Genomic DNA, 24,317 nt, shown 5'->3' with positions numbered 1-24,317 from the left:
CTGTTGTGGTGTCAACACCCACCACGGAGTCAATTGCGACATGGCATCATAGCCGCAAGGGCAAATTTTGTCAGATGCTCGCTTGACTCAAAATGATGGGCCTTGGTGTCGATCACCGAGGTACCCAGGAAGCTAGAGCAGAAAAATAAGCCCATATCGGGAGCCAAACCATGATCCTAAGTGCACCTCGTAATTTCCCTTCCCAGCCATTCGTTCCCCCGCAAGGCTAAGAGCCCCTAACGCACCTTAAGGTGCACGGTTCACTCCGACAAGCATGGGTTGCTCCAGATCAAACCGCCTACTCGGTTGGAGCAGAGGAACATTCCCCTGCGGTGGGTAGCCGATTCGGGTACTCATCTGGTGGTCCAATTACGGACGATCGTCACGTTGTCTTTGACCAGGGACCGAAAAGGAATTATCCCCGTTAGGTTAGGAAGAGGCCAATCCGCCTGGTCTCGGTAGTATGGCTATTATGAGACGCCCCAGCACGTCCCAGTCATTTCACATGTGGGGTTAAGGACAGCCCTCGGCCTTGTCTCGATATTTGGATCGATGTGGAGAGAGCGGGTGGCTGCCGTGTATCTGCAGGCATAAAAGGAGCCCTGCCATCTGCATTGATCTGGACCCTGACCCGTCCGTTGTCAATTGCTGGCATTCCCTGGTGGAGAGCACCCTCAACATGCGCGTCTCTTCGGCCCTTCTTTCCGCCCTTTTGCTTTCCAGCACTTCGCTGGCAACTCCGGCCCAGGTTTCCTCATCCGTGGCCATCTCTACACAGGGGAGCCCGGCGCCAGAGGAACATGTTGCAGCACAAACAACTGCAGCAGCAGAGGCAACTGCGGCGGCGGCAGCCTCGGCGGCAGCAACTGGTGCATCTGAGCAGACGGCCAGTACCAAGCAGCAGCCAGACAGCGATGTTGGTGCCGACCAGCAAACCGCGAATGCTGCCACTCAGCAGTCATACGCAGACACAAACACAAACACAAATACCGGTAACCAGCAGCCATCTGCCGATGTAGCTGGCCAGCAAACCACCCCCAGTGCCGTACAGCAAACAGCCGCAGCTCCGGATTCGTCAAGCCAAACAACCGCTACCCAGTCACAGGGTGGAGATCTTCTTGGTGGACTGGTGGGTGGAATCCTAGGTGGTGGCTCCAGCCAAAATGCTGGAGCAAGCAGCAGTGCTGCCGCATCCCCCTCAGCAGCAGGTCTTGGTCAGTCTGCCACCTCCACGCAGGATGCCGCGTCTTCCGCAACGACGAGTTCTTCCTCATCCGCAGGCGGCTCTTCCGGAAATCTCTTGACAGACATTGGTGATGGCCTCGATGGCCTCCTAGGTCTTTTGTCGCCAACATTCTTGAAGAATGTCGAGTCGTTCTTCAACCACTTTGCATATCTCTTCGACGATAAGACTACCGACCAGACGAAGTCCCTGATCGACACTGCTTACAACCTACTCACCAAGCAGTTGATCACTGAATTGACCGGTCTCCTCAACAACGCAAACAGCCTATTGACGCCGAACTTTGTGAACGAGACCCAGCAACTGATCAACTCGGTTGGCCCGCTTGTCACGCCACAGTTGTTCAAGAAGGTCTCTACCCTGCTCGATAATGGCAACAACCTTTTGACTGCTGAATTTGTCAAGGAGGTTAACGGCCTTATTGGCAATGCAAACAACTTGTTGACAGCCGACTTCGTGAAGGAGACGCGTGAGCTTATCGAAGCTGTCTCTCCTGTACTGACACCAGAGCTACTTGGTGAAGTCGGCACACTGCTTAACAACGCCAATGATCTCCTGACTGCAGACTTCGTTAAGGAAACGAAGTCGCTCATCAGCGCGGTCGGCCCGATCCTGACTCCAGAACTGCTGAAGGAGGTTAACACGCTATTGACTAATGCCAACAGCTTGTTGACCGCAAACTTCGTTAAGGAGACAACGTCTTTGATTGACACGGTCGCGCCTAATTTGACACCAGAGCTGTTCAAGGAGATCAACTCGGTCCTCAGCAATGCCAATGGCCTCTTGACACCGGGCTTTGTCAATGAGACTCAATCTTTGATCGAAACTGTTGCTCCTAACTTGACCCCCGAATTATTCAAGGAGATCAACTCGGTCCTGGGCAACGCTAATAGCTTGTTGACCACCGACTTCGTAAAGGAAACCAAGAGCTTGATCGGCGCCGTTGCCCCTGTACTTACACCAGCTGTTCTCGCAGAGGTTGCTGGCTTGTTGGGCAATGCCAATGACCTGCTCACACCGACATTCGTTAACGAGACTCAGGGCTTGATTGGCGCCGTGGCTCCAGTCTTGACCCCTGCTCTTCTGAAGGAAGTTGGCAGTCTCTTGGGCAACGCCAACTCTCTGTTGACCACCGGATTCGTTGATGAGACCCAGACATTGGTTGGTAATGCGAATGACCTACTGACGACCGATTTCGTCAAGGAGACCCGGAGCTTGATCGGTGATCTTTCACCGGTCATCACACCTCAACTGCTATCAGAGGTCTCAGGTTTGCTCGACAATGCGAACTCCCTATTGACAGCGAAGTTTGTCAATGAGACGCAAGGATTGATCGACGATCTCTCGCCAGTCATTACACCTGAGTTGCTCGGCGAGGTCGGCGGACTTCTCGGCAACGCAAACAAGCTTTTGACCACCAAGTTCGTTGAAGAGACCCAGAACCTGATTGATAGTGTAGCACCTGCAATCACTCCTGCTCTCCTCACGAAGGTGAACTACTTGCTGGGCAACGCAACGAATCTGTTGACACCTAATTTCGTCAATGAGACAAGCAACCTCATCGACGAAGTCTCGCCGATCCTGAGTGAAGTTGCGCCAATCCTTACACCCGAAATGCTTGGCGAAATCGGCGGCCTCCTTGGAAATGCCAACGACTTGTTGACTTCGAAGTTTGTCAACGAAACGCAAGTACTCGTTGAGGACGCTTCTGAGGTAAGTTTGTTCTAAAATAAACAACTGCACAGTGAGGCACAGACTAACTTTTCCTAGTTGCTTCCCGCTCTGGTTAAGGTCTTAGGATCGCTGTGAATGTAATGAGGCGTGATATTTGAAGGATATACGATCTGATGGACAACGAGTCTACTTAATCCTATGAGTAATTATGTGTTTGATGTTGATGCATTCAATGTTCATGACGTTCTGCGCTGCCGGTTCAACGTCAAGTACAGACGACGTCTTAATATTAGCAATAGCACATCCATAGTCAAAAGACCTCAAAAAAAGCCATGCCAGGTGGTGAAATTGGCTTTGCCGTATCGCAAAATCACCTCATCATGGTGTTCATGGATGAACGCTTCCTGAATATCTCTGAGCCCTGTAGAGAGCAACTGGCCCAATTTGCCAGTAAATTTGCCGAGCCGAATAAAATAATTCCATCGAAGTAGGACCGGATACAAGTCTGTCACCCAGAGATTCTGGATGAAGCAACCCTAAGAGGGTGCCGAAGACACAGTACGGCTTATTAGACTCATCACTGGGGACCGGTTTTCGTAAAGCGAGGCCGGAAGAGAAGGAGTTCAACCTGCTCGAGCGCCATCTGCTAATTGTTTGAGCATCAAGGTCACACAACGTGTCAACTCTCATTGTGTTTTCCCCTGTGAGGGATTGGTGGTGCCCTTTTGTTTGATGGCGTTGTTTGAAAATGTCCGTATTGTTTGTATAGATTTCTCCGGTTGAGCACAGGCTTTAGGACGGGATGTTCGAAGTCTTGACTTCCTGGTACTTGGACAAGACTTTCATCTCTGTGTTGCGTTCCTTGATCTTCTTGTCCATAGCTTTCTGGACTTCTTCGCGCTTCTTCTCGGCGTCTTCCAACTTTTGTTTCACTTCCCTTGCAGCTTGTTCTTGCGCCTTCAGGGCCGCTTCTGGTGTCGGGAATTCCTGGCGTAGTTGTTCAAGCTGGGAGCGTATTTCTTCTTCGTCGATGGGAGTGCAAGTAACTGGATGGTACTTGTGCGGCGGTAATGGTTCGCCCGGAATACGGATCTCAGGCAACAATTCATGAATCGCAGTGGTGCGGACAGGGGAGTCCTGCGGGACCGCCTTGGCTGTGGGTGAAGGCGTCGGCTCGGAAGGCGGAGAGAGAGGGAGTTGCTGATCCATGTTGATGTAGGTTATTGAAAGCTAGCGTTCACTAGACAACCATGTACAACTGTCGGCTTCGATAGGGTAGTTTGAGCCAGAAAATCGCGACGTCCTGCTGGTTGTTGAACCTTGAGGCGATGGGAGTTCTTGGAAGTCCCTGGGATTTTGTCGGTTGCCATTACTGCCATCTGCCAGTTCACCGCCATTAATAGTCACATGATCCGAAACGGTGCCCCGCAGCGCCATTTGTATTCCAATGAGCTTCCTTTATGGTTCGCAGCGATCATTGACTTGTCCTTACAGTTACTACTCGGAGGGCTATCTATACTGTCTATAAATATTCCAGAGCGCCCATCTTTTCAAGTCCTCAAACGTTAGCGCGTACGTGATCCTGATTAGATATGTCCAGGCGGTCAGTTCCTGCCGTCAGGGGGAAGCTCGCCGCCTTTGCTCCGGATGTGGGGGTTCGGAGAGGGCCTCGACCGGCAGCGCCTCTCAGGACATCGTGAAGCTACCCGGACACTCGAATAGATGAAAGACTAGTGATTCAGAGCCGTTTACTTCGCTTCGGGCTTGCCAAACATGCAGGCCTTCGGTATGTTACCCATTCTATATCTCATCAAACAAATCGGGTCACCAGAATAGATGACATGTCTTTTGGCAATTGCGCTAATGATGCAACTCTAGTCCCCAAGAACCGGAGAGTAAGTCGATCATGCTCGATCCATAGAAGTATTAAAGATGCCAATGCCAGATGCAGCCCCGGTTTGAGTTAATACTCAGAGTAAGAGTCCGTGGATCACATCCCAAATGGCCTCCCAGCTAACTGCTATGATTATTGTAGATTATCGACCTCAATAATGTTCCACTCGTGAGCGGTACCGCTTTCGTCAAATGGCGCCTACCGTCATCTAGTGCGCCTGAACACCATGGACATACAGATAAGGCGATCATCATAGACCATCGGGCATATTGGAATTACGAGAAGGTCCTGCAGGTCAGGCTCACCATCGACCGCAACCAGACTTTACACGAATGCGAGTTGTATTTCGAAATTATTCAAGAGTTTGCGTCAGGAGGGAACAACGAGAAGAATCTGCTAGGAAGGATCAGACTCAACCTTTCCGAATATGTGGATAAGAGTGACGATGACGAGGGCATCGTCCGGAGATACTTGATGCAGGATAGCAAGATCAACAGCACACTAAAAGTTGGTATAGCCACACGCCAAGTTGAAGGGGATCGGAACTACATTACGTATGTCATATATTATGCCGGAAGACGCTTTACTCCCTTCGAGGAGCATATTGCTGATGACATTCAGGCCGCCTCTCAAATCAGCCATGGTCTTTGGCGGAATCGCTGGGGTTGTATCCTCTGAACAAGGCGAACATGACGACCTGGGTCGGCTTCCCTCGATCAACACCCAGAGTCGCGAAGTGACAGATATGCAAGACATGTACCGCCGCACGCTGGCTGCGTCTTGGAATTCTCGGGCGGACGATCTACCGGCCGACAAGCTGATCGAAGAACTGTTCTCCGGCGGCATTAGCTGGGCAGACGGCCATGATGCCCGTGCCGAGAAATCTATCGAGAGTCAGGCAGATCGACTGTCACCACATGGGCGCACAAGCGTCAGGCAAGCTTCATCAGACAATCGATTGTCTCCTTCCAATTTTGAGAGGCGACCAAGGAGTTCTTCAAGCAACCATTATCGCAATGATGTGAAAGGCACAGACTTTGCCCCAGCTGTTGATCATACCCGGAAAGGCGGGAGCATAGAGCAGCAACTGTATGACAACCCCAAAGGCAAGGCTTGGAAAAACCGTACTTCGGAGTTTGAACTGTCGGAGTTCGATGTGCGCGAGGATTTGCGGAGTTGGGAGGTCATGAACAAGGAGTGATTCAGTATGGTTCTTCGTGGCGTTAAGCAGTCTCTTGTATAATACCCCTATGACTTTTACTCATGCCTCTGTTCTTCAAAATGTCTGCTTTCTCACTTGTGGCACCAAAATGTCGGGGTAGATAACTGCCCCATGTAAGCGTAGTCTCCGATAACCATATCGATTATCGAGGAACTGCTTGGGTGGATCCACAAGACGGACTAGTCCGCTTCAAGACTAGCGGGTATTTCAGATTGCATCAATCCGAGCTTCAACTTTCAGTCCCGGGCTTTTCTTGGACTCCGGTCTGGTGTGTTCGTTTCGTGGTCCATATGCTGTCTCGATCTTCCAACAGTGCAGCAAGTCTTTTAGGCTGCCGGCTGCTCCCAGAATGCAGAGCAAGCTTTCTCCCTCCCTCCTTGCGCCGGCATAATGTATCTATCCGGTTCGAGTCCACCGAAACTGATGCCAATGACGACGAGACGCCGCCGCAACATGTATCTTCGCGCCGTACCCCCGGCCACAACCGTCTTCAGCACCGGCTCAAACGGAGACTGGGTAAAAAAGTACCGATTTCTGTTACCTCGCTTGGAAATCCTGGTGAAGTAGTAGTTGTCAAAGATCGGCAACGTCGTCGACTACGCATAGCCAAGGACGAACCGAAGGAAGTCACCGACAAAAATGCGCTTCCCCTCTTTCTGAGAGAAATAGAGAATGACGATACTTTTGTTGATAGCGAACTACTCAAAACTCGTGTTGAAAGTTTCCGTCTCGACTACGAACCCCACCACAAGTTGCCCGTTGCCGATTGGAAGGAGCTCCGAAACAAAATGCAGTCGTCATTTACCTATCGGCAGTTATTGGACTATATAATAGAATCGAAGGAGAACGATTTGGATAATGACGGAACACCAGAGACAACACCCACGCGCTGGACACCTGGAGTCTCCGAGTTTCTTGAAACCAGTTATCTTTCCCGAAAAGGTGTCGCCGATAGAGTTGCGGCGTCGCAAGGCCTCAAGGGGAAGTATCTACTGGCTGAAAGGATACTCCGTGACTGCTGGCATCTTGGAGTCCTTGATGAGGTTGGTCAGCTAGATATACAGCTGCCGACGCATATACTGTCTCTGCTCCTCAGTTCGCAGCACTTTTCTTTCGAAGAATTAGCCAACTTGCACGACGCAAAGATCGATGTCACGCATTCGCTTGGTCTCGTGAGGATTACGGGGATGCAGCGTATCTGTGAATCAATTAGTGAGATTGTACACGATGCCACTGCTAGAGTCCGACAGGAAAGCGTTGAATTGCCACCCGACGAAACGAAAACGAAAGTCAACAACCGCATCTTTACTCCAGAATTTCTCTCGTGGATGACCAAAACCTATAGAGTAGCATTTGAACAAAATACGCCACATACGCCAAGCCAAATCTACTATCTTGCCGAAGACAAACAGGATGCAGATAATGCCCGTAGGGCCCTGCACCTTGCCTATTACAGTGGGACTGCTCCTGCTGTACCTTTCAGCACATACCTACCCTCAACCGAGCCAGCCAGCGTCCATGACATTGATCCCGAGAGCAACACGTCATGGTTCGAGAGGCAAAAGGCATGGTTCCGATGGGCCACGCCAGCAACTCAGTCTGACGAGGTAAAGCCCTCAGACACAGAATTGTTCGATAACCATCAAACACGGGTATCCGACGAGCTTTTCAAGCTACTTCGACAGAAATCATCCGTCACTCATCAGGCACATCCTGAAACCGGCGCCGACTACCATGAATCCATCACAGCAGCAGTCGGCAAATGTCTCTTCCTGCGCAAGCCATTCTTCGAAGAGAGCTCGGTCAACGCTTCTCAGCTCGGCAGGATGTCACTCCCAAGGACCTTCACCACCGACATACCTCGCGCAGCCCAATTTCTCCGCACTCTCACTCCCAAACCAGTAGACGAACACCAACAAGCCTACCGCATTCGGCTAGTCCCATCAGCTCTTAACGCCAACGCCTTCCCCCAACTTGAGCTGGAAGTCACTGCCAAAACAAGCAGCACACCCGAAGATACAACACCCGAATTCTCCATGCGCAGCGCAAAACTCGTTATCTCCGAAAGCAACGTCGACTACCTCCTCCCCGAGAACGGACTTGACCTCCGCTTCACTCGCAAACTCACCCGGGAGCTCCTTCCCCAGGCCCAAGACAGCAACTCCTTCTCCCTCTCAAACATCGAGGAATCCCTCCGAAACCTCTTCTCCCGAACTTCCACAACAGACAAAGAACTACCTCTCCCCCCGTTCACACAAGTCACGCTCCCCCGCGATATTCTTCCCCAGGACGCCGCCGACAATTCCGCAGAGTACATCTTCCTCCCCGTCAGCGATATCCGAGGAACTCGTATTCACAAGTACGATTTCCGTGGGCAGCAGCTGGATTATGCTTTCTACGAGAGCGGACCGTTCAACCCGTACCGTACCACGGATTTGTTCCTGAACATGGATATGACTGACGGTTCTGCGTCGGCTGAGTCCTCCGCTGATGTTTCTTCCGAGAGCGTGTCGCGGGATGCTGTTGCATCTAAGGATAAGTTCCACACATTCTATAACACTGCTTGTGCGTTGGCTTTCGAGTTGGATAGAGCGAGGCGCTTGGGAGCTGTTTGGAATGATACTATTTGAGTTAGGCTGGCGGGAAGCAGTGTTCAATGTATAAATAGATCTTATTTTGACGAAATATGTACAGTATGATATAACTTGTAATCGGGAAAGAATATGCCCCTCTCTGCTTCGTTTTGATGTGCTATATAGTAGCTAGTCCCAACGTCTGATACAAACAGGTTTTCTTTGATCGCAAAATATGTTTCCGTCACGGTCCCCGAAAGTCAATGCATAACATCCGATACTACTAGTGACTCAGACATCTCTAGCGCTCATTGCGGTTTAATCAAAGACTTATATAAAGACTCATCTCTATAAGTTACCGACCGATAATTACCTTTTAACTGACTCAAATTCCGATGATGTTGTAAAAATCTTGAATACCTCTCCGAAGACCATCCTCCCATGCCGCAGAATTCTCCCCGAGCTGCTCCGGGTCTATATCTCTTTTGCGCTGCTGGACCCACAACTCTATATCATAGATCTTGTCTGCACCTTTTCGCGGAGCCAAGATGCCCTGAACAGCAGCGCCAAAGAAGCGCAACGCATCATCGTATCCCAGGTTCCAGCCATGGACGAAGCTTTGACGTTCGTTCGAGCCCCAAGATTCCGAGACTTGCGACAAAACCTTTTCCTGGAATCCTGATCGTTCGGCTTTGGCTTTGTTGATCTTCTCTCGGACCTCTGTTTCGGGTAGCATCATTTGGCTAGGTATTTGGATTTTACCGATTGAGATGTCGCTCTTGAACTGAGGGATGTCGCTTTCGCAGCCCTTGAAGACTCGTTTGTTGCATTGAGCTTGGTTGTCGTCGATGTATACAGGCAAACATGCGTCAATGGCATTGGCTATCTTAAGGATCTCATCGTAGCATTCGCACATGTCAGGGGCAGGTTCACATCCGGAGGATACTGAAAGTCCGACTACCGCGGACATAGAATGGAAGGTTATTTCCTGAGCAAGAAAAGCGACGCAGTCCCGAGCTATTGTCCGATCTTTCGCACTGGCACAGAGGTTTATACCGCTGGCGCTGGCCTGGAAATCAATGAGGATTCCGATACCGTGAAACCAACATTTTTCGATTAGATGCTTCACAGTACTCCAGCAATGGTGGTACACCTCTGATGGATCCCCTTCAAAGGCTGTTCCCCGACAGAACAGGGGTCCGAGGGAGTAGAAGCTCAATGGTAAACGGAGTGTTCTGCATTGCGCTACATCCTTGAGCCAGACGAGGTCATCGTCGGTCAATGCAGAGTGCCAGTGGGATTGCCACTTCTGTCTTGTTTGCTCGAGTCCAGTGGATGCTAATGACCTGGTTATGACATACTACTATTTAGTACCTATAGAAGAGACATGATGACCATAAAGGATATTCTTAATGTGGTTTCTAGTACCTACGTTTTCAGTAACTGTAATTCATTTGACTCGCCAGTATTATCGTGCGGACCGAGTACAAAGGTAGATCCCAGGTTCGCTCCAAACTGCTGCCGGAAGCGGTAGATGTCCTGATCCCTGGGCGGAATAGGACAGTATAGTTCTGACATATCAACAACGATGCAGTGAGGGTGATTCAATGAGTAGGTACGACAACTATTAAGTATTGTTGGTCAGGTGACAAGGATGTCTATAAGAACGACAGATCAAATATGGTATAAGATGTATTGAAAATCACGTGTAAGTAGTGACACAGAACCAGATCAGATGAAGAGTAATTAATCCACCAGCAGTATTATATGAGTTGTGGTGGATGATGAAGTGTTATGGGTGGCAGCACTTGACCCTGTAGATCAGATGAGTTTCCCGAAATGGAAACCCCTCACAAGCAATGGCTACCCGTATGGGGAGGGGAAACATTCATCAAGATCAGAGATTTCGGGGCAGTGAATAGAGGGCCACGTAAGAGGGAATTTTAGCGTGCAAGACAGAACAGAAGTCAGAGCCAGAAAACATGGTGATGGAGGGGAAAAGAATAAAGAGAAACCGGTGCGAGCAAACCATAGGATCGCCGGGCGGGACTGACGTAGTTGGAAGACTGGACTCTGGCTTTAAAGGCTTTTTGGAGAACTGATGGATGGTTCACTTCCATTCGGGCTAGCGAGGGGCTCCGCATTTGGCCGAGTGTCCGTGCTGCTGTTGCTGCTGAAAATGTCGCCTGTCATCCTTCGCTTCTAAGCCTCGCTCCTCTCCAGTTACATGTTGTGAGCCGTTTTTGATTACTTGCACTTTTCTCTCTCGTTTAATTTTCTTGGTTTCACCGGTCGGTAGCTACAGCAGTCCCTGACCGTGCTGCAAATCCGTGGTGCCCAATCGGTGTGTGCTCAGTCATGAATCTGATGCAGACCGAGTAACAGGCAAGGCATGGAGCGAACACGGGTCGCTAAGGTCAGTGTTATTTGAGTACCGCAATCCAGCAGTATGGCGCACCATAATGAGATATCCCAACTAACGGCTTCTGTGATGCTTCAGGTTGAAGATGTGACCTTGGCGCGCCGAGGCGAGCAAGTGGTCGGCACTCTCCACCTCACCCCTCACCATATCATCTTTTCCCACACTCCTCCTCCTCCCTCCTCCACCGACACGTCTCAGGCTCCGGGCCCTTCTGGCCGGCCTAAAGAGCTCTGGATTACATACCCCATAATCTCCTTGTGCACCTGCCGCCCCACCCCCGCCGCATCCCGCCAGCCGTCCTCCATTCGTCTCCGGTGCCGCGATTTCACCTTTGTCTGCTTCTATTTCACCACGGAGAGCAAGGCGCGTGATGTATATGAGACCATCAAATGCTGGACCTGTAAAGTGGGCCGCATTGATAAGCTGTATGCGTTCTCGTACCGCCCTCCCCCTCCTGAACTGAAATTCAATGGCTGGGAGCTGTACAATCCTAGCAAAGAATGGGCTAGACAGGGCGTTGATCAGGCTGGTTCTGGCTGGCGTGTATCTCAGCTAAATGCAGATTACGGGGTAAATATATACACAAGCGTGCATTACCGTGTGAATTGTTGTGTTGACTCTCACCTTTCAGTTTTCTGCCACGTATCCAGCTTTGCTACCAGTCCCCTCGGCCATTTCCGACAATACACTGAATCACGCTGGAAAATATCGGTCTCGAGCGAGAGTGCCGGTTCTTACATACCTTCATCCGGTGAACAATTGCTCCATCACACGGAGCTCACAGCCTCTTGTGGGTGTGCGTCAAAACCGAAGTATCCAAGACGAAGCGTTGCTAGCAGCCATATTCTCAACCTCACGCTCAGAGAGACCTCTTGCAAGCTTCACCCCGCCTGGGTTCGATTCGGATTCCTCCAATTCGACCCCAGAAAACGCCTCACGCAGTCATATGCTGGCTGATCTGACTGTCCCTGATGACTTGGAAGCTGAGATGTTGACCTCCGTCCGCGGGGATCCGGAGGAAAGGCCCCAAATCTATGGCGCCCAACAGCACAATCTCATTGTTGATGCTCGTCCTACGGTCAATGCCTTCGCCATGCAAGCTGTTGGACTTGGATCGGAAAACATGGACAACTACAAGTTTGCCACGAAGGCTTACCTTGGAATTGACAATATCCATGTGATGAGAGACTCATTGAGCAAGGTGATTGATGCGCTCAAGGATTCGGATGTAACTCCACTGGGCCCCAATAAAGACCAGCTTGCACGGAGTGGATGGCTAAAGCACATTTCCGGAATCCTAGACGGTGCTCGGTTGATTGCTCGGCAGGTTGGGCTTCAACATTCGCACGTCTTGATTCACTGTTCAGATGGATGGGATCGTACGAGTCAGTTGAGTGCATTGAGCCAAATCTGCCTCGATCCTTACTATAGGACGATGGAAGGCTTTATGGTACTGGTGGAGAAAGATTGGCTTTCTTTCGGTCACATGTTCAGACACAGATCAGGCCATCTGAACAGTGAAAAGTGGTTCCAGATAGAGAACGAGCGAATTGGAGGAGATTCTAACCGTGGATTCGGCGAAGGCGGTGGTGCAGGCAGAGCCCTTGAGAATGCTTTCTTAAGTGCCAAGGGGTTCTTCAACAGGGATAATAACAGCCGCGATGCACTTGCCGAATCGGACGGCGAGATGCAAAGCTACGACGCAGAAAATATGAAGAAGCCTAACAATGCTATACCCAGAACTGCAGCAGCCGAAAAGGAAGTCGTGAAAGTGAAGGAGACGAGTCCAGTCTTCCATCAGTTCCTTGACGCAACCTATCAGTTGCTATACCAATATCCTACCCGATTCGAATTCAACGAGCGGTTCCTGCGCCGGCTCTTATACCACCTCTATTCATGCCAATTTGGAACCTTTCTCTTCAACAGTGAGAAGGAACGCGCAGATTGGAACGCGAAGGAACGAACTCGGAGCGTGTGGGACTACTTTCTGGCGAGGAGGGAGCAGTTTACCAACCCACAGTATGAGCCTCAGATCGACGACCATAAGCGTGGGCAAGAACGACTGATCTTCCCCCGAATCAACGAGGTCAGATGGTGGAGTGAGTCGTTTGGTCGAACCGATGCGGAGATGAACGGCGTGCGATCCTCTGGTTCTAGGCCACCCAATGGGCGTGATGCCACTAGTACTCAGCCGTCGCCAGTGTTGACCGGCATTGAAACCGCCAACCATTCTCTCGGCGCTGGATCGTCTGGGAAAGATGCCTTGAATGCGGCCTCCACTGGAATGGCGGCAGTAACCGCAGGAATCTCGAATTTAGCCTTCTCTAAGAGCAAAGAGGACGGGCAGGATTCTAAGAGCATAAATCGCATGGAAATGGAGATGCAGTAGCTCCATGCAACGAGATCTGTGATGATGATGTGATGGAGAAGAACGAGAGAAAGAGTCTGGTTACAAGATAGTGGATCTACGCTGATTTATGGTGGCCGATCTGAGTATGCCAGGTTCGAGCAAGAAAGTTCGTATCATCTCTGCGATGTATGCTTGTGGATCTAGTGCGTGCTTGGGACGTTGCATCTCTGACGAGGTAGAGTACAGTTTACAGACAGAGCGAGAGACAGAGCGAAGATTATGATTCAATGAATACAAAAGAGCGGGAACCAGCAGAATGCATACAGATGCTGGATTAGGGATATGGGCTTTGATTGTCAGTTCCAGTTTGTGATCTTGGATTGAGTTCCATAGTTACTGTAACTAGAACCACTAGAAACAATGATAAGTAATGCCTGAACCCCTGAAATCTGAGGCAGAAAGCGGGATTGTACACTAAGGGGCTTGGCGGCCCGAAGAGGGAAGGTGCCCGCCGAGCAGCAAGCGAGGTTGAGCCCTAGCCCAGAAGGGCCAGCAGAAGCCCTAAAGGCAAAAACTGCCCACTAACGCCGGCTCTCTCAAAACTGACTTGACCGCCGCCGCCCATTTCGCCCTCGCACGACACACCCCCAACCTACGCCCTCGGCCGTTTCTTCGCCAATTCAATAAAACAGAAACGCAATCATGGCTGCTGTCCAGGGAGCTATTTCGAAGCGCCGCAAGTTCGTCGCCGACGGTGTCTTCTATGCCGAGCTGAACGAGTTCTTCCAGCGCGAGCTGGCTGAGGAGGGATACTCCGGCGTCGAAGTCCGTGTCACTCCCACCGTCACCGACATCAGTACGTCCGCCCGATATTTCATTTTGCATTTGATTCCAGATCCTGTGTGTTGTGTTGGAAAAGGCCGGAAATTGGAGATTGGAAGAATCGACCGGGGAAAAGAATGGTGATCCGGGAGGAGGAAAAGAAAAACAGTTATCGGGAATACGGCCGGGAATATCAACCAACCACGGGGAACTACTGGAATTGGAGACAATTTTATATACAAAGGAAGATGGAATATGTGCCAGTTGCTAACGGATGCTTTCTTTACAGTCATCCGTGCCACCCACACCCAGGAGGTTCTCGGTGAGCAGGGCCGCCGCATCCGCGAGCTCACCTCCCTCATCCAGAAGCGCTTCAAGTTCCCCGAGAACTCCGTTTCCCTCTATGCCGCTAAGGTCCAGAACCGCGGTCTCTCCGCCGTCGCTCAGTGCGAGTCCCTCCGCTACAAGCTTCTCAACGGTCTGGCCGTCCGCCGTGCCTGCTACGGTGTTCTCCGTTTCATCATGGAGAGCGGTGCCAAGGGTTGCGAGGTCGTCGTCTCCGGAAAGCTCCGTGCTGCCCGTGCCAAGTCCATGAAGTTCACTGTACGTCTACCAACAGCGATTGATTTTGTTTTTCGAATGGTCGGATCGGTCCCGAAGCAGTGGTGGAATTTGCGCATATCCAACGACAACGATGCCTACTACGATCTGCAAGAACGAAGCAACTGTGCAAAGGACCGGACCGAAGCTCTACACCATTCGAAACACTCCATCATATGCATGCTATAACGGTATCAGAAAACTAACAACAATTCTTCTCAATAGGACGGTTTCATGATCCACTCCGGTCAGCCCGCCAAGGAATTCATCGACAGCGCTACCCGCCACGTTCTCCTCCGCCAGGGTGTCCTCGGTATCAAGGTTAAGATCATGCGCGGTTCCGACCCCGAGGGCAAGGCCGGTCCCCAGAAGACTCTCCCCGATGCCGTCACCATCATCGAGCCCAAGGAGGAGCAGCCCGTCCTGCAGCCCATGAGCCAGGACTACGGCGCCAAGGCTCTTGCCGCTCAGCAGGCCGCCGAGCAGCAGCGTCTGGCCGAGCAGCAGGCCACCGAGGCCCAGGAGGGTGCCGGTGCCGAGGCTTACGCCCAGGAGTAAAGAAAAAAATACATTCCAAACAAAAGAATTTCATTTGGTTTTTTTCTTCTCCATTAGGCCCTGCTTCTCTTCTTCCTTGTTCTCGAATATCATCTTCGTTACCTAGTCTCTCTCCTGTCCCGCCCCTTAACCTAACCTAACCTAACTCAAACCTCTTCTATATCTCTTACCTATGACGCATCCAAATAAACAACTACTTTGATGACCTCTAAGCTGTTTATATCACCCTTCTCTTTCCCGTCAACGACGGGGTGGGGGAGATAGTTGCGCCTTCTGTGATTGTATTTTCTGCCTGGTGGAATATCTAGGCGGAAATGGAATGAGAAGATGGAACAGGTTGATGAGTTGGGTTTTCCCTTTCTCATTGGCTTACGTCATAGGCTGGGTCAGGGTAGGACCTCGATTTCATTGATACCTAGTACCTAGGGCACGTGGGAAAAAGAGATTGTTTGGTCTACTAGTTGTGGAACTGTGTTTATTCGTAGGAATATGTAGTCATGTTACACGTAGTTGCTTTCCTATAGATTATAGGGATTTATATATTTTATCGTCTAAGCGCATCCTGCCCGTTTCAAGTTACCCCACAGGCCTATTACTACTGTAGCGCTACAACAGGAGTTATAAGAAGCCGATGAACTTGATGCTAATTACTAATACTACCAGACCTAAATACAGTACTCCTGCTTTGATGGGTTACAACTGAGTTGACGGAGTGATGGCCATTCTTTCAACACCCGATATGTATGTAAGTAGTACCTACTGTACTATATATTATGAGTGCTCTATAACCTACCAAACTATCAGTCTATCTTGGGCCAGTTGTCGGTCCTGGTGGTATTAAACTCAGGAAATAACAATAAAAAAGATCAATCATGGCATCAGCTATTTTTCTATGTAACATCTATCGTCTACGCATGACTTGGCTTTGATTCAACACCGCCGCTTACAAGAAAGCTTCGACGTTGATCTCCAGAGTGCTGACGGGGTACTTCAACTCGTAGTTCTCCAACACTGTCGGGTGCAGGATACCGAAGGCACCGATGACGTGCTCCTTGCCAGCTATGCGCACGTGAACGGAGGCGGCGTGTCCGGGGAAGTAGGTGGGTTCTAAGGCATCCAGTTAGTAAACGATATTCTGCGAGAGATGTGATCCTTTTGATTTACCGTCCAGCTCTTCAATCCAGTACTGGGAGTCAGCCATGGCGGGGTTCTCAAGGCCTTCCTCGCCGGTGATGAAGGCGCTCTTGAGCATGGCCATGACGCGGTCCAGGAGACCGTGGACAACTTCGAATCCACTCGTCTTGCCATACCAGGCAGCGGCAAAGTGCCTCTCGTTACGACTCTTGCGCTCCAGAGACAGGTCCTTGAAAGCGACATCGCTGACCTCGAAGACCTTCATGGGCACGGTGTGATGCTTGTTCTCACGGATGGTCTTGAGCAGACCGGGCAGCAGGCTGGTGCGGACAACCTGGAACTCAAGAGTCTTCGGGTTGGCCAGCTTGACGGCGGTGTTACCGTCGTCCTTGCGGTTGAGCCAAGCGAAGTTCTCGTCGTGCGAGCACAAAATCAGGGGCAGCACCTCAGACCAGCCTGCCATGGCAGCCTCCATGCGCACAATATCGCTGAGCTTGTTGATGGGGAGAGGTTGGGCAATGGTACCGGACTTGCTAGGGAAAGACCGGGGAAGGTTGTTGAAGCCATAAGCGATGGCGACATCCTCCATGATGTCGGCTTGGTGGAGCACGTCAGCTCTCGTCGGAGGAATAAACACATCAATCAGGTCCTTAGAAGCGGTAGAGGGCTTCGCATCGTAAGCCATCTTCTTCAGGAGCGTGCAGATCTCTTCGGGGGAGAGCTCCAGTCCGCAGCACTGGTTGAGGTAGGAGACCTCGGCCTGAGTCGTACGGGGCGCAATGTCGGGGACGACTCTAGTCTCGTTGTTGTGATCAGAGATCACCTTAACTGGCTCAATCCTATTTGTTCAGTGAGCATGGGTCCGAGGTCAGAACCGAGAGGAAGGGGCATACGTGAAAGGCTCCGAGGTGTATTGAGAGAACATGGACACAATGATCCGGTTAACAATCTCGACCTTAGTCTTGTCAAGTGCAGTGATTTCGATGAAGACGTTCTTGGTGTCCAGGGTAATCTTGGAGTGATCGCCGTTGATGATAGGAGGAAGAGAGCAGACGGTTCTCTTGGAGTCGTAGATCACTGGGTAGACGGGAGAGTCGCGGATGATGTGGAGGTACTTGCCCAGGTGCTTGTCTTTCTGTTATATAGTGAGCACCTAGCTTGTTCGTCTCGTCAGGCACTTGTGGGCCATACCTCGTAGAAAGCCATCAACTCCTCGCCGTTCATTTCTTTCGTCTGGTTAAGAGGGACAAACTTGATGTCCTTCGGGGGAAGGGCCTCGTATGTGAAAGGTCCCTGGATGGTGTCCAGATCGTGGGTACCGATGGAAACAAGGGTTCTTTGCCTGGCGAGGTTCTGGTGAAGCTTGTCTTGCAGGGCGATGAAGGATTCGTAACGCGCTTGATCGAACTTGATGTTGCGGAGAATGGCACCGGAGACGAGGGGACGAATCTTCATAGTCTACGCTGATATATTAGTTTCACTCAGATTGAGCCATATTTCCGGTCATTAACATACGTCCTCCTTGACGATGATGGTCTGGAGTTCACCATTGGCAGGCTCAACCAGCTTGTAGTTGGGGAGAGGCTGACGGCCCAGGAAAATGTTGAGCATGAGGGCGATACCCTCGAAGCACAGCAGGTCATATCTGGATACCTCTCAGTATGTGTACTCTGAACCATTAAAGTTATCGCGGGTGCGTACCGGTTGGCGGGGATCTCGATCTTGAGCTGCGGGGGTTCCTGCTTGCCGTTCACGATCGGTCTGTCCGAGTTGGTAGTCTGTATTTTGGATCAATACTATGACTCTCAAGAGGCGAGTACGGTTGGAGGAGAATTTACGTCTTCGTCGAGTTCAATTCCTGTGGTAAAGTAGCAGTTAGCGCATTGCCCCGCCAAACCCGGTTCAATATGTCCGACGTACCGAATTCGAAGCACAGCTCGTCGAACTCCTCGGTGGTATAACTAGCAGAGGTTGGTCAGCATGAAAAAGGGGATCCAAGGAAATATAGTGCGCATACTCCCGACCGAGCGCCTTGAAAAGCGCCTCCTTGTCAACGGAGATGGTAGGCATGGCGATGAGCGGGGGAGGTTTAAGACAGGGTAACAAGAAAAGTTGAGAGGAAGAAGAAAACCAACAGACTGCCTGAGGGTAAGGATAGTCTGTGTAGATCCCACCACGAGGTCAACCGCAAGTATTCAGCGGGGGAAAAAGGGACGGGCAACAGGAGCGCTGGGCTTTAAATCGGACTGTATGCCACCGTTTGGGTAACTCTACAGTTAGTCTAGTCGGAGTCATAAAGTCTTTTGTTCCCCGTTGGGGCTTGACCCTCTGTGAGGGCGGCGGGCAAGCCACTGAAACGTGCACCGCCACAAGGCCATCACCCCTCCTTTTTTTTCTCTTTGCTCGAACCTCACCGGACTCGGACTGCCGTACGGGACAGTACACCGCCTGCTTGCGCTCTCACCGTCACCAGCCACAGCCCGGCCTCCAAGTCGAAAGCAACCTCCAGCAAGCCCATCTCGTCACCTTCGCAATTCCCCCCCTCCCACGGATTAGCTTGATATCACCTCTTACAAGTCTTCTATTCTACCCCCTGTCGCATCATATACGGGGCTCTTTTGTCTTTCACGGTCATCTTAGATTGGACCATATTCCCTGTTTGGTCCCGGTCCAATTGTCGAGGTATGATGATAATGATGTTCTTGCTGCTGTTGTTGCTCAAGTGTCCTGCGGCGGCCCAAACCCCACGAAACCTCGCTCCGGGGTTCTCACTCACCCTCTACTATCTCCTCCTCTCCATCCCACCACGCTTCCCCCCGCTAACTCAATACTTTTCCACCTTTGTATAGGCTCTTAGCATCCTCCTCCTTCTTCACGATATCCCCGCCCCCTTTTGCCGGATTGCCTTTCTTCCTAGGAAATATTCGTCGTGTTCGCGTGCGAGCGGGTCGGATCGTAGCCTGAACGAGGACTTGGACCGGTCACATCCTTGCCTCTCTGCGTGTTTCCCTAACTTTCAACCTCACACTTATACATCATTTTCGCAATGGAGGGCCAAGGAGAGAACGACGAGCTTTACCCTATCGCTGTCCTTATTGATGAGTTGAAGGTATAGTTGCCCTCGTGATCATCCTATCCCTGACGCACGACATCGGCAGTCCTGATCCTTTGAATGCCATAGCATGACGATGTACTCCTCCGCCTCAATGCCATCCACCGTCTGTCTACTATCGCCCTGGCCTTAGGGCCTGAGCGGACCCGGGAAGAACTTATCCCTTTCCTTGATGGTTAGTACCGTCAACGCAAGAAGGATAGCTTTCTGGTCAAAAATGTTTCCCCTAACTCTTGCGCCTTAGATTCTGTCGAGGATGAAGATGAGGTTTTGACTGCACTGAGTGAAGAGCTCGGCAATTTCATAGAGTATGTCGGAGGTCCGGAGTACGGGCACGTACTCCTCTCTCCGCTTGAGAACTTGGCTGCTATTGAAGAGCCTCTGGTCAGAGAAAAGGTTGGGGAGCTGCAACCGATCTCTTTTGTGTTATCCTCCCTTCTTACTGACCTTGTTTCAGGCCGTTGAATCCCTCAATAAGATCGGTGAGCAGTTGTCCGAGAAGCAGATCGAAGAGAATTTCATCCCGATGGTTCTACGCCTGTCGAAAGCCGACTGGTTCACCTCGAAGGTTTCCGCGACCGGCCTCTACTGTGTCCCGTATAGGAAGGCTTCTCCGTCGTCACAGCAGACCCTTCGGCAATACTATGGAGGTCTCGTACATGATGACACACCGATGGTGAGGAGACAGTCGGGCAACAACTTGGCGAAGTTTATCAAAGAATTGAATACCCAAATCGTTATCGACGAGATGATACCCTTGTTTCAGCACCTTGCAACAGACGAGCAGGACAGTGTGCGCTTGCTTACAGTGGATGTTCTCATCTCGATCGCGGAAGAGATCCCCAAGGAGCAGCAGCCCAGCCATGGTGTCCTTTTGACCTCCTTGCGCAACCTGTTCGAGGATAAGAGTTGGAGAGTTAGGTATATGGTTGCTGATAGATATGAGAAGGTATCATCTGTCCCGACGATGCTCATTCGGCCGTGCGTTGTGTTGTTCTGACCTCGTTGGTAGATCGCTAAAGCCGTGCATGAAGAGGTTGTAACTCGTGATATGGTTCCCTCTTTTGTCAAGCTTCTGAAGGACACCGAAGCCGAAGTCCGCACTGCCATTGCTGGACAGATTCCAGGTATGATTCTCGCCTACTTTAGGACCTTACAAGGACTAACTGGCTGTTAGGCTTCTGCAACCTGATTGACCGAGACACATTGCTCAACGAAATCATGACTAGCGTGGAAGACCTTGTCTCTGATCCATCTCAGCATGTGCGTGCCGCGCTTGGTACTCAGATCAGCGGTCTTGCACCGATACTCGGAAAGGAAGAGTCAGTACCACCGATTCGCAGACGCCGATTAACCAGGTTGCTCACAAGTCATGTTCAGGACCATTGCGCACCTCCTCCCGATGTTTTTGCAGATGCTCAAGGACGAGTTCCCGGATGTCCGCCTTCATATCATCTCCAAGCTGGAATTGGTCAACAAGGGTGAGACGAACAACTCGCGTCCATCATTTAAAGAATTCGCGATCTAACTGTTATAGTTATCGGCATCGATCTTCTCTCACAGTCACTTCTCCCGGCTATTGTCCAGCTGGCTGAAGACAAGCAATGGAGAGTGCGTCTCGCAATCATCGAATACATCCCCTTGCTTGCAAGCCAATTGGGAGTCAAGTTCTTCGACGAACAGCTCAGCGAACTTTGCATGGGCTGGCTCGGTGATACAGTTTTCTCTATCCGCGAGGCTGCTACTCAAAATCTGAGGAAGCTGACGGAAGTGTTTGGTGTTGACTGGGCTAAAGGCTCTATCATCCCTAAGGTGATGGGGATGGGTCAACACACCAACTACCTGTACAGAATGACAACATGCTTTGCCATCTCCGTATGTTGATTAATCGTCCCTACAGACGTTGCCTTGCTAACCTTATCCAGACTCTCGCACCCGTTGTTTCTCTGGACATCATCGAGAACTCGATCCTCCCCATCTTGGATCGACTTGTCTCGGACGAGATTCCTAATATCCGTTTCAATGTGGCCAAGTCTTATGCCGTGCTGATTGATACCCTGCGTCGCCTCCCTACAGAGGGAACCCTCACAGATCTGGAGAAGGCAGGTAAAACTGCCACGCCATCCCCGCGGGGTCAGGATCTCATCCAGCAAAGAATCCTCCCCAGCTTGGAGAAGCTGCAGGAGGACGAAGATGTTGATGTTCGGTACTTCGCAACGACTGCCGCAGGCGGCCACGAGGAAGTCATGCAGACTTCACCGTAGGCTACTTTCCCACCTCGGCGCAGGCCAACACCTGCTTGTTGATGCAAAGCACCTTGGGTGTGAGTGGGAATAATACCAACGGCACTCGCACTAATTTGGGTGGAATTCAGTTTTGTCAAACTTAGAAATAGTCAGAGCGTCTGACTGGTACGAAATGCTCATGGCGTTCTAAATGTAGATTCTTTTGGTCCACGATTAACCCTCCTGCAAAAATTCCTCTTATGTTTCCCGAAAATGTAATTGCAAATGTGTAGCATCTGAATGCTACTTCATGAGAATAGCTGATTTGAAGCAGCGAACAACTTGGTAGATACCCTTCAGTATCATGTGATCCCGAGGGCCTAGGATGCGCTATTTCCGAAAAGCCGTCGGTGTAAGCCAGGCATCCGTTTATTTAATCTTTAGTCCACGTGTAGTTCCTGAGTCTGAGAGGTTGCTCGATATCTCCAAACCGCCATTGACGCTGCTGGACGCCGCATTTTATTACTCTTGTTGGTTTATTTCCCCGCAGCCGTGACTACGATGTCGTCTACTTGGCCGTGGCATTTCACGTCTCTCACAGACGCTGAGAAGCAGCAACGCCGGGAGCTTCTTGATTTACGTGGACTCTACGCGCAGTGCTCCGTGTTGGTTGCTCTTGTTTTGGTTCGAGTATATAAGAAGTCCTTTAGCGAAGCCCCTGGCTCCGAAAAGCCAGCCGAGAGGCGCTCGCGGCGAAAGAATTCGGAAAAATCATGGTTGGATACGCCCCCAGTTGCTGGCTGGATGGAGACCCGAAGACAATACATTGTCTGTCTCATCTGGCTTGGCTGGCTTCTGAGTCTTTGCATCTGGAATTCTGGTGAAGGTGGGTCAATAATTTCTATCATAATTCTTGATACTACTAGTACCCGAGCTTGGGGCATTGGGCAACAGGATTACATTTGTCTGGGCTCCGATTTGCCAGAAATCTACACTTTGTGTTCATCTAAGCTCCCGCTAACTACAACAATCCTCTGTCTTCTATTCTTCTATCACCCACATCGTGGAGACGAAAGCTAAGCCATTGTTGGTGTAAACAGATTATCTCCACTTCACCAAAGCTCTAGCCCATGTCAGCCTCTCCCAGCTCCCCTTGCAGGTGCTCATGTCACCGTCCTTGTACATGAGTCCATCACCAGGATCACCGTCCGTCGTGTCGGTTATCACATCCGTTCCGCAGCCGACCATTAACGCCTACCATCGTCTATTTGGTCGAATCGTTCTTGCGCCGCTGCTCATTGCCCACGCTTTCATGTACGATTCTTTCTTCCTGCAGTCGAGCTACCCTGGCTTCAGCTCGCTCTTTGCGAAGCGTATCTGGGATTCTGATGTTCAGTGGGGTGTCGCTGCAGCCACCATGGTGGGCGCGGTCGCTCTCTTTGCGCGACCGGCAGCCATGCCTAGCTGGGTACGCTGGTTGAAACCGACTTCTGCCAAGTCCAGACAGCAGGTGTTTTACCTTGTGCATGTGTCCATCGTGGGAGCCTTGGAACTTGCAGCGTTCTGCCATGTTTCGGTGGCGCGCACCTATATCCTTGAGTCTTTTGCGAGCTCCGCGATCAATTTCGCCTGTTGCTATATGATGCAATAGACTGTCTTTTGTGAGGTCTGGCATGTTCGTTGCTGAAAAGTGATGTTAGAACAGCGAATCATCAGAGTTGTGGCCTGTGAGAAATAGTATTATTAATGATACTTGTGTCCTACACTCCCATGACAAGGGTGTGTGAGGACTGATGGTGTTGGGTATCCGAGTAAATATACTAATGGGATTTCTAGAACATAGTATAAAGCCTTATTTCCCTGCAAAGCAAGTAGACACAACTTCAGTGATACGGTTAAATAGTAGATAGTAGCGAACAAAGGCCATACAATCGACGCAACGTACACCCTGCGGCATCGCGTTTAGCATCCCAATAACTTCTCCTACCAATGGTTAGCTTTTCTTGATGAGCCAAAAATGGCACCCATTGTTGCTTCATACAATAAATCTGTTGGACCGGGCTACCAACAACTGGAGCCCTGCTTGAATCTAGTTCTGCTTGAATGCTGCAGGCCCTAGACCATGGGATGTTTCTTTCTTGCTCTTTTGTGGTATCACTCTCGTTGAGCTGCTTCGAGCGTCTATATCTCTATCATTTAACGGGTTACATTTTCCATCACCATCACCACTGTAGACTCTTAGCTGCTAGAGCTACCTCTTCGTGTTGATTCCTCCTGCGATCCATACCACCTAAACTAATTGGGCGGTTCGAGTCCGCCACTGCCAATTGTGGTCCACCCAGCTTGGTACGTATTTCAACCAGTGATCCACTGCACTCGATTAGGCAATGTAGTTCGTACATGCAAACAAACTTCATGAGACTCGCACTGAGTGACTTTCGGCGCGCCGGTGCCTAGAGTGACTGGGTGACTGGCTCCTCCTCCTTTT

General features: G+C 50.7%; 10 protein-coding genes across 10 annotated transcripts; 7 read left to right on the top strand and 3 right to left on the bottom strand.

Moving 5' to 3' along the window:
- Window positions 1–679: 679 nt before the first annotated feature.
- Window positions 680–3,052, top strand: An18g03360 (uncharacterized protein; the record flags this gene model as incomplete). The annotated part of the gene is made up of 2 exons (XM_059745711.1): window positions 680–2,956; window positions 3,014–3,052. The coding sequence occupies 2 exons, from the start codon at window positions 680–682 to the stop codon at window positions 3,050–3,052; spliced, it is 2,316 nt and encodes a 771-aa protein (XP_059605659.1).
- A 657-nt stretch (window positions 3,053–3,709) lies between these two features.
- On the bottom strand, window positions 3,710–4,126 carry An18g03350 (uncharacterized protein; the record flags this gene model as incomplete). Its single annotated transcript, XM_001398759.1, has 1 exon — window positions 3,710–4,126. The coding sequence occupies one exon, from the start codon at window positions 4,124–4,126 to the stop codon at window positions 3,710–3,712; it is 417 nt and encodes a 138-aa protein (XP_001398796.1).
- A 564-nt stretch (window positions 4,127–4,690) lies between these two features.
- On the top strand, window positions 4,691–6,012 carry An18g03340 (uncharacterized protein; the record flags this gene model as incomplete). Its single annotated transcript, XM_001398758.3, has 5 exons — window positions 4,691–4,703; window positions 4,796–4,812; window positions 4,869–4,892; window positions 4,953–5,365; window positions 5,433–6,012. 5 exons carry the CDS (start codon window positions 4,691–4,693, stop codon window positions 6,010–6,012), a joined length of 1,047 nt encoding a protein of 348 aa, XP_001398795.1.
- A 311-nt stretch (window positions 6,013–6,323) lies between these two features.
- On the top strand, window positions 6,324–8,663 carry An18g03335 (hypothetical protein; the record flags this gene model as incomplete). The annotated part of the gene is made up of 1 exon (XM_059745710.1): window positions 6,324–8,663. The coding sequence occupies one exon, from the start codon at window positions 6,324–6,326 to the stop codon at window positions 8,661–8,663; it is 2,340 nt and encodes a 779-aa protein (XP_059605658.1).
- Window positions 8,664–8,991: 328 nt separating this feature from the next.
- Window positions 8,992–10,184, bottom strand: An18g03330 (uncharacterized protein; the record flags this gene model as incomplete). Its single annotated transcript, XM_001398756.1, has 2 exons — window positions 8,992–9,952; window positions 10,039–10,184. The coding sequence occupies 2 exons, from the start codon at window positions 10,182–10,184 to the stop codon at window positions 8,992–8,994; spliced, it is 1,107 nt and encodes a 368-aa protein (XP_001398793.1).
- An 871-nt stretch (window positions 10,185–11,055) lies between these two features.
- Window positions 11,056–13,417, top strand: An18g03320 (uncharacterized protein; the record flags this gene model as incomplete). Its single annotated transcript, XM_059745709.1, has 3 exons — window positions 11,056–11,598; window positions 11,660–12,596; window positions 12,735–13,417. The coding sequence occupies 3 exons, from the start codon at window positions 11,056–11,058 to the stop codon at window positions 13,415–13,417; spliced, it is 2,163 nt and encodes a 720-aa protein (XP_059605657.1).
- A 663-nt stretch (window positions 13,418–14,080) lies between these two features.
- Window positions 14,081–15,358, top strand: An18g03310 (40S ribosomal protein uS3; the record flags this gene model as incomplete). Its single annotated transcript, XM_001398754.3, has 3 exons — window positions 14,081–14,234; window positions 14,490–14,803; window positions 15,026–15,358. 3 exons carry the CDS (start codon window positions 14,081–14,083, stop codon window positions 15,356–15,358), a joined length of 801 nt encoding a protein of 266 aa, XP_001398791.1.
- A 943-nt stretch (window positions 15,359–16,301) lies between these two features.
- Window positions 16,302–18,562, bottom strand: An18g03300 (uncharacterized protein; the record flags this gene model as incomplete). The annotated part of the gene is made up of 9 exons (XM_001398753.3): window positions 16,302–16,465; window positions 16,523–17,331; window positions 17,386–17,627; window positions 17,684–17,950; window positions 18,008–18,137; window positions 18,194–18,270; window positions 18,331–18,350; window positions 18,413–18,453; window positions 18,510–18,562. The coding sequence occupies 9 exons, from the start codon at window positions 18,560–18,562 to the stop codon at window positions 16,302–16,304; spliced, it is 1,803 nt and encodes a 600-aa protein (XP_001398790.1).
- Window positions 18,563–19,538: 976 nt separating this feature from the next.
- Window positions 19,539–21,868, top strand: An18g03290 (uncharacterized protein; the record flags this gene model as incomplete). Its single annotated transcript, XM_001398752.3, has 9 exons — window positions 19,539–19,601; window positions 19,674–19,779; window positions 19,849–20,000; window positions 20,062–20,553; window positions 20,617–20,731; window positions 20,782–20,926; window positions 20,985–21,085; window positions 21,142–21,479; window positions 21,530–21,868. The coding sequence occupies 9 exons, from the start codon at window positions 19,539–19,541 to the stop codon at window positions 21,866–21,868; spliced, it is 1,851 nt and encodes a 616-aa protein (XP_001398789.1).
- Window positions 21,869–22,390: 522 nt separating this feature from the next.
- An18g03280 (uncharacterized protein) lies at window positions 22,391–23,480 on the top strand (the record flags this gene model as incomplete). Its single annotated transcript, XM_001398751.3, has 2 exons — window positions 22,391–22,715; window positions 22,930–23,480. The coding sequence occupies 2 exons, from the start codon at window positions 22,391–22,393 to the stop codon at window positions 23,478–23,480; spliced, it is 876 nt and encodes a 291-aa protein (XP_001398788.1).
- Window positions 23,481–24,317: the final 837 nt, after the last annotated feature.

This window comes from Aspergillus niger, assembly GCF_000002855.4.
Source record: "Aspergillus niger supercontig An18".
Taxonomy (NCBI): Eukaryota; Fungi; Ascomycota; class Eurotiomycetes; order Eurotiales; family Aspergillaceae; genus Aspergillus; species Aspergillus niger.
This window is presented reverse-complemented; position numbering and strand designations above follow the sequence as displayed.